Genomic DNA, 8,962 nt, shown 5'->3' with positions numbered 1-8,962 from the left:
TCCCCTTCTTCCTGGTACTGAAAAGAGCAAAAAATAACAAACGATCACCATGGTACATTCCTGCGTCAGAGAACTGCAAGGGGAGAGGACCTCCCAAATAACTCAGTGTCAATGCACTGTGATACTGCTGTAGAGTTAAGAATATACGGGATATGCTGAGGGAATCACAGATTGCATTTTAATATTCTTCCTCTCTTTTACGGGTACGTATTAGAAGTGTGGAGCTCACCATACTGAGCAGGGGGTTTATGCTTTTGAAGCATGACCACCTTGACTTGCTTTTTTGAACAGGCCAAATAAATATTAGCTGTTTAAAATAAAGAAATGACAGCTTATTATTTTTGACAGCATCTTAGCTTTTGAAGGAGGGACGAGGGCCAGGCGGGGCGGGAGTCAGGAAGCAGGGGCAGCTCTGCACCAYGTCAGTGCAAAGCGTAGTGCAAATGAGTTCAGGTAGAAGCTGCAGAACAGCTAGTTAGGAGATGGCCGTGCTGTTACAGATTTGCAAACCGCTTTTTCCTCAAACACTTTGGAAGGCAGATGAATTACGTCCCCTGGCCGTGGGGCTGGAGCCAAGGCAGCTGCAGGTTCTCAGCAGCTCTCTAGATCCAGCCTGTTATCGCTTAAAGAAGCGAGGCAGCACCAGTGGCATGCCCTGCACTTCGGCATCTAGCAGAAGTCTTGCCACCACCTGCCCTGATGGCTGGACTAAGCCGTTTTCAGGAAATGTAAGGAAAACAGCCCACAAGCAGGCTTCCTTCCACTTTAAACTGACTTACTCTTTAGTAACAGGTAAGACTATGAAATGAGGCACCTGCTTTTCCTTCTTCATGAAAGAAAAAATAACTGTTTCTGATATGATCCAGGTAACCATTTACGATACAAGTTCTCTAAGGCTCATAACATGGGACGGGCTCCTAAGCCTCTTACTGGTTTGCTGAGCCCCTTCTGTGATTCTTCCTTCGCAGGGTATGAGCTGTGCAGGAGAGGATTAAGATATGAAATGTTTTTGAAACAAAACTCATTGCCCCTGTGGATAGAGCAAGAATCCCCCAAACCAGCTGAACAAAAACAGTATTCCAAACAGTCCTGGATGGGAAAAAAAGAAAAGCTGTCTTCAAAATTAAATACACTATATAAAACCAAACTGATTAGAGAGGGAATATTTGTGCCAGGTACTCTCAGATACAATTGCAGACTTATGATGTGACTTGCAATATTGTGCAAAATGTGAGTCCTCAGAATGGTGGGCACTACCATATATAACCAATTTCATCATCCTTATCATCATCTTCATCTTCATCATCTTCATTAGCTGCTCTTACATGAATCTTCAGTTTTCCTTCTTTGTCCTTTTTTGCTGCTTCAGGTTCCTCTTCCAAATCATCCAACAGCACAACAGATCCACCACTGCCAAAATCCCCTGAGGTTTCTTGCTCTTCTTCTGAAACAGGTAAGAGGGAATGGTCATTCTCCCACGCAACACTAAAGCCCTCTGATCAACACTCATCACTACCCTTGTAGTTTAAGCTACTGCCATTTGCACTTTTTAAATTCATTGGTTCTGCTGTTCATGAAATAACTTTCAATTTTCACGCTGAACAAGGATAAATACATATTGTTTTACGACAAAAAGATTAATTGCCTAAGAAACTATGCATCCTCTGCCTCCTGGAGACTTGACCTACTGKTTTAGGCGAGTATCAACTCTGTTCACATGTATGCAGACCACAAAATAGTCACCCATTCGCAAATACTTTCAGCCTATCACGACTAAGTAGAACAGGCTAAAAATATTCTGCAGATTGATTTTATCTGAGTGCTTAAAGCACATTCCTGCAAATGCAGCTATTGAGCCTAACACCTTCGATGTAACCCTTGGCACCTCTGACCTTCTAGACCTTGGCTTCTCTTACTCCTTCTGGAATAAGAAGAGCTGCATCTACAATCATCACTAAAACACACTGAAGGAATACCACTTAAATCTCGTTGGTCTAGGTATAAGCAGCAGGTGGTGATTGTACTGTGAACACGATATCATACTATCAGACAGCATTTTCATCAGGCTTAGTTGTTAGTTTATAAAATTTTATACAGTTAAGCTTTCCTTGTTGGGAGAGGCAATATTAAGGAAAGCCCTGTAAATGTGTATTCCAGAATATACAGAATATATTTAATAACTCTGCATAACAATCCCATATCTTTTAATAGCAACTACTACATTCTCCAAGCCCGTAGCAAAACCATCTTCTTATCAGTGGTTATTGCCAACTTAATTCTGCCGTGCAGCCACAGTCCAAAGAAACAGCATGTGCATCAAGACCCCATTTGTATCATGAACAGCAAAACGCAGGACCACTTTGAACACTGGTAATTACGTTTTCCCCGTTGTCACTTTTTGTTATCGTGCTTGATCTTACAGCAATGGCAGGGCTTACAACAGYGTTAATTTCTTTGCTATCGGAGGAAAGCACATCATTACTCACCACAACTAACCGTCCCTTGTTTCCTGGAGCCGGCTATCTCATTCCCGTACTTATCAACGCACCAGCACTGCCCTGTGCTGCCATGGCACTGAGTTGCTTTGTAATAACCTTCGTCATTGCAGCGTGGAATGAAAACACCTGAATAAAACACACGGTATGATCAGCAACCCGTGCCTCCGCACAGTGTACTATGAACCTGCTGCTCACTGACACGAAGATCGTTACAATGTTCAGGGCCCAACAGCAAGAAAGCACATGTGATTAGCYGGGGCAAGAAAGTACGGGTGATTATTTGCAGCGAGCCTGGTCACTGCCCATGGAGCACGATGGCATGGAGTGCCAACCACTCATGGCTCAGTCTGTCCCKCAGTGATTAATATTACTACAACCCCCCTTTCTGATTTAACTCCTGTTCTTACACATTTTCCTCCCAACTGGAATCTTACCCAGAACTTCATTAATTCCGCGTTTCCCTTCCGTTTGCACTCCTTCAGTGYTTATCACGTCTTTCAGCAATACTGTAATTATCCCTGGAAGGTATCTGCCATCTGCTATTTGTACRACGCTCAAGTACCGCTTCAGACTTACTACAAGTTCCTGTGTATAAAACAGACCCAACGCGCAAGTTTTTCGGTGAGACACACCAAGACTGGAAGAAGTCAATACCTCCTCAGATTGAAGTCCTAGGATTTGTCTCACAATCAAACCAGTCCTCTTTGGCTTTCCAGAGCGTGGCCCGTTTGAGCTTCTGCCGGCAGCCAAGCTCTCAGGAGAAACCTGCTTTACTGTTCCCACCATCTTCAGCAGACACAGCAAATGTACTTCAGTAAGAAAAATCCTCCCGTCCTTTGAGAGGAGTTAGCTTTATTCCCCCAGGAGGTCAGTACAGCCACCTTCCATTCTTTGCTAATTGCTTCAGTTTGAAATGTGGGACCAAAAAGAACAACAACAACAACAACAACAACAAAAACAAACCCAAAATCTCACCCTTGCCTCAGACTCTGTTGTCTGAAAGGATTTTTAACAAAGTATTTTTCTCCCTTGTCAGAGATGCCAGCGATTCACTGGTCACACAGTCCTTATTTCAGTTAACTCCATGTGTACAGCATCTCCTCAGATAGCCCATGCGTCAAAGGGGCTATATTCACTACATTTCTCACAAAAAAGAATGAATGAAAAAGCACTGCCCAAATGTTGGGAAATTACTTATATAACAGACAGGGCAGCAGCCCAGGAACTCCCAGGCTCCCAGCAACGGTTGTTGCAGTGAACCCAAGTGGTGTTACAGGGCAGGTGGAGACCAGCCTCTGTATTTTAAACTGTCTCATCCTTTCGCTTTTCCTTGGGCAATGCAACCTTTCCCCTTCTTTGGTAACAGGCCTTTTTGCAYAGCTTCACTGTGGTTCATGTAGGGTATTAAAACGCTCCACACTGGCTGTAAAAAACATAGATTTTTTTTAAAAACTGATGGGCCAGGCTCACTGCCAGCACGCCCACGTTCGGCTCCGCTGGTTTGAAGGGACTCGCGCTGTGGGCCCCAGCGCAGAGCGCAAGGTCCGCTCCCTCGGCAGGGGCAGTCTGTGCCGATTCACGCGCGCACATACAGCGCTGGAGCTCTAAATATTTAGCCATGCACGCTAATGCCGCAGTATGTGCCAGGCACCGCAGCGCAGAGATCACAGCATGTCCCTGCCATGACATCAGGCGCCGGTGACAATCTGGTGAGGCMGGAGTATCACTAGGAGCCAGTATTGGACCGATGCGCTAAGTCCCAGGCAAATCAGGCCCTACGTGCATGAGAAACAAGCTCTGGCTACAAGCTTTGCCATCGGGAGGGTGGCAATCAAGCACCCCAGAGAGCGGGAACATTTCAGGCCACAGTTTGGTTTGGCATCAGAGAACATCTGCAGAGCTTGGAAGACAAGAGGTTTGCATTTCCTTTCCAAGGCTTACTGCGCCCCCGGCGCTTTCGGTCGCGAGGACTGCTGCCGCACCAGCTTCTCCATTCAGCGCTGTGAGCTGGTAGTCGTTCCTCTCTGAACCGCCGCAGGCTGGTGCATCACGCTTCCCCTGTCTCTCTCTGTCCCAGGCAGTATTTAATTATTCCACGTAAAGTAGAACAGCACTGCTACACCTATATTTTCTTTCAAGATCCAGGTCCCTATCTCTTTTTTGCATCATTTCCCTACATATATAACTRTACCCTTCATCAGGAAACATAGGGAGAATAATTATACGTGAAGGATTGCGAAGCACACAGGTAAAACCCGGACAGCATCAAGTGCTAGCCAGCCTGCAGCTTCCTGTATTAGCTACTATGCCAGTTGAATTCATAGGGCTGATAGGGAAGAAAATAGTGACGGGAAGGGAAATTTATCATCTTAGTGATGTGGGAGAAGCATTATCAGGCTGCACAGTTGCATGTCCTAGAAGTACATTCACTGCAGTTAATTGTACTCTAGATAAATCTCGTAAGAAAAGATGAATAGTGCTGTTTACTTTTTAATTCAGTCCCCTGGGATGCTAGACTATTTGAAAGTCTCCAAATTCAACRTATCTAATGGCAATGGCTTTGAAGTACTTTGTTGCAACTGTCACGCATTTTGAAAAATATATAGAGAAAAGTCCTCACTTTTTATCAATGGATATGAGTTCACAGAAATCTTCTTCCTGTGTACTGTCCAGAATGTAAATTTTGTGCTCTATATGTCAGGGATGGAGAAGGAAAGAGAATAATTAAGCACTAACTTCGGAAAATATTCATCCCTTTTCAATCTTTCTTGTTGCTACAAGCAGTGTTTTTGTCATGTGCGTGTTCTGTTTTTCATTTGCATGATTTTGCAACTCAGTGAAAAGACATTGTTTTCCCCTGCATAAAAAGCAATGAAATCAGATTAAAATCTCAGACAGGTGTCATTATGCAGGTGGACCTTCAAGTGAGTGAGTAAACCAAAGAGATCCCCTCTGTATGGTTTTCTAGGTCATGGAACAACCTATGCCAGACACTGGTTTGTTGAGCTTAACCTGTTTTATCCCCCCCCCCCCCTTTTTTAACAGTTGACTAGAAGTTATTTGTATTTGTGGTTAGGGACTATTTTTGCTGCTTTTATGTTGTCATTTTAGTCCTGATACTGCAATCAGATCCCAGTGCCATGTGGCAGAACTGCCTGCATGTTGTACTACCTGCAACAAAGTCATCATTTTTCCCATGCACTAGAAAAAAGCACTTATGTTTCAACCTAGATGACATTTATGGCATACAACAAATAACAGCAGAGCATAAAACAAACATGGGATAGCCAGAGCACAATCTGACTTGTTTCTGAACTTAGAGCACACACAACCAAGTGATCAGGCCTCCCGTCGCTTCCCCAGCTATGTGCAGCAGGAGCAGCAGCTCTGAAACTTCTTATGAAACATCCTGTGAATGGGTGACAGAACTAAACCATACCTCCCGGGCACGCTTATTCTGATTTTCAGCCAAAGTATCCAGGTCGGGGTAGTTTCTAAGGCAGCCTAAACCTGGAGGCCAAACAGCTCCGTCTTCTGGGAATGGCAGGGTCTGGCAAAGATGAGCTTTGCAGTAGCTCTTTGCTGGGTCTGCTAACAGGTATCCAGAATAAACAGACTAAAATCTGGGAGCAACCTGAAAAGCAGACGACACTCGGAGATGCATTTTGCCAGAGACTGTTGCATGCACACTCTGCGCGGCAGCTAACGACGCTGTAAGAACTGAAGATGAGCTCCTGATGATGGGCCTGACAGCCCGCTTCTGTGGTCCACCGGGCTCCCCTGGGGCTAGATTCAGTACTTTCTATAAACAAACAGACTTCAGTGTGTGCTGAGATGCCTCACGTGATTTGGCACTATGTACACAAACACACTGGGACAGAAACTTCACTAAGATAACACCACATAAGCTCCAGCCTACATAACACTGTGCAATTTTAGGGTATGGAATTAGTTACATTAAAATAACCCAGTTTAACAACCTGAATTTTCATCAATTAAATGGAACGACGCCATATGGGGGATTATTCCACCTAATTTTAGATATCCWGTATGTTATGAGATGAATCAGGTCAGGTTCCCAGTAGTCAAGGGAGAGTTTCRGTGCACGGGAGCATCCTGCAGAGATGTCAAAAATGAGGCAACACGAATCCCTGTTTTCATGGCTYGGGTCTGAGTGTCATACACCTGGAGCAGTACACTGAAAAATTTTTTCAGGGTAATTACACAAACTTGAACCGYGAGGAACGCACGCATTGCACCGTAGCTGGGAGATGACATGAACTCATCGCCCATGCACTGTGCCRCCTTCAACCAAAACCAGGAGGTCTGAGCATCAAGCAGACTTTGTACTTAGTGTTGGCCTTGCAGGTGATCAAGGCAGCTTCTCAAGCRTGGTGCAGACTAGGGTTTACATTTTTGGAGGGCTGTAAATCAGCCCCAAACCTGCAGCTAGCTGTGCTGTACGTTGCTATCCCATCCTCCATTTTAWTTCCTGGTGCCAGGCTACACTCTGCGGTGCACGTTCCCCACTCGAAACATTAGTCTCTAATTGAAACACTATTRCTGCACAGAAAGTTACAATAATCACAGAAACTTTAATTAGTTGGGTAAATGAACGTCAAGGAATCRAACTTACCCAACAGACTCTTCCCTCTACTTAGCTTTTGAATTCTATTCATTTCATTCTGGCAAGGAAGACCTGAAATACAAAGKATGAGAATCAGCTTCCAGATGGTGCGGGACAGACTCTCTAATGACTGGCCTCACTACTGACACGAAAGGTAGGTGACCGTACACCTGGGAATGAAACAGGCCCATATGCTGATCCTGTACTGCAAAACAAATTTGTGTCATTAGCTCTTCTGGTTAAAAAAAAATCGCAATACACTGTAGTTGAAAATATTTTTGGGGCCACTTTCATTGTTAAACRGTTTCTCCTCTTTTCACCAAACTGACGTAATGCCGACTCTGTAATTTATGATTTGCTAACAGACAAATTCCTCCATTAATAAGAAAACAAGTTTTTGAGCTCTGTATTAGTGGTAGGGCTTGTTTCTAGCTGGTGTGTGCCAGCACTTTCTATTTCTTTGTTTTAACCGCTGAGGGATATTAATATAGTTCSTCTGTGACAATAAACATTGTTACACAATGGCCTTTTATACCAATGATAAAGAGCTTTTTTTAATGTAGCTATCAGTCACCAAACTGTCCTTAAGAGCAAATCAATCAAAATTTAAACACAGGAAGACCAAAACAACTTCTCTTTGACCCCCTCACCCTCCAGATTATTATATATGTACATAACTGTAGAAAAAAGAAACCAAAATGGACAGATACTCTTGTCAAGCTAGATGCAACGCTCTGGAAAATACAGTCATTTGAAAATGCCAAACTGAAATACCTGAACTATTACAATTCCGAAACATTTATGTTAAGCCAGCAATAACTTTGAAGATGCAATGCATGAGAGACTAGTACTTCTGTTTGGCGCAAAACTCCAAGCTTATAACTAGTGTTACCAGTTTGGGCAAACATTGGAATTAGCTCTGCAGACAAACAAGTTGAGTGATGTGCACAGGACACCAGCATTTTCAGAGGTATTGCTAACAGCAGGCACCCAGCGGGAGCTTTGAGCATGTCCATATTGCTTTCACACAGGTGGAGGAGCTGAAGGTCCCTACTGCCTGCCAGGGATCCTCAGCACTTTGACCAGCCCAGACCCATCTCCTTTAGGGATTTATACATTGCAGGTTGGCTGCTTCAAGTCTTCTCCTTGTTCACTTGAGTGTCCCCTTAATTATATTTAAAAGGATTATTGTCCTCCTTCCAGTGAGGATATGCATGTCTGCCTGGMATAAGCACTGGTAACAAACAACAGCGATAACATAAAACCACTTAGCCTTAAATGTTGATTTTGCTTATTAAAACACGTTATTAAATGTGAATATTATAAAATTACAGCAACCTCAGCAATTTCCACTAATGCATCACGAATCAGTTTGACGCTGCAAAGCAGAACAACTCACCGCCGGGCTTCTGAAAGCAGTAGCACCACTCGTTGTTGGAAAGCTTTCCGTCCTTGAAGGAGTCACAAGAGTTGAAGAGAGGCTTGACACATGGCTCATACTTATCAAGGTAAATGGCACTGATCTCCGAGGGATCCAGCAGCAGGTCGTAGTTCATGTCAAGTTTGTTGAACATCCAGCCCAAGGAATCCTTACAAATCGGTAGTATGCTGGTGTCAAATCCTAGAAGAAGATGGGCAAACATCCCCGTGTGAATCACCGTACGCAGTGTGCAGGCATCGTCGCCACGCTGCAGCCTTCCTGGCTTTTTTTGGCTGGACTCTGAACATTGACCTGACCTGCCCAATGCAGAACAAATTCTAAGACAACTACCTGAATAAAGCTTAAAACTCGAACACGACTACAGACTACAACACTACTCATCCTCTTTCCAGCCAG

The 8,962-nt window shown here is 44.0% G+C and overlaps 1 protein-coding gene across 1 annotated transcript in view; it reads right to left on the bottom strand.

Annotated features, from left to right (window-relative positions):
- Window positions 1-343: 343 nt before the first annotated feature.
- SPOCK1 (SPARC (osteonectin), cwcv and kazal like domains proteoglycan 1) overlaps window positions 344-8,962 on the bottom strand; it is a 311,992-nt gene continuing 303,373 nt past the window's right edge. Inside the window, exons 8-11 of the mRNA XM_085312830.1 lie at window positions 8,525-8,746; window positions 7,135-7,197; window positions 2,487-2,624; window positions 344-1,444 (exon numbers count right to left, since the gene is read on the bottom strand). Coding sequence (XP_085168956.1) covers window positions 1,254-1,444; window positions 2,487-2,624; window positions 7,135-7,197; window positions 8,525-8,746 — 614 coding nt within the window. The 3' untranslated portion in view covers window positions 344-1,253. The remainder of the gene's footprint in view (window positions 1,445-2,486; window positions 2,625-7,134; window positions 7,198-8,524; window positions 8,747-8,962) is intronic.

Source organism: Rhea americana, unplaced genomic scaffold (assembly GCF_003343005.1).
Source record: "Rhea americana isolate MKP2758 unplaced genomic scaffold, rheAme1 scaffold_37, whole genome shotgun sequence".
NCBI lineage: Eukaryota > Metazoa > Chordata > Aves > Rheiformes > Rheidae > Rhea > Rhea americana.
Note: the sequence above shows the minus strand (reverse complement) of the source record. Positions and strands in the feature narration are given on the sequence as shown.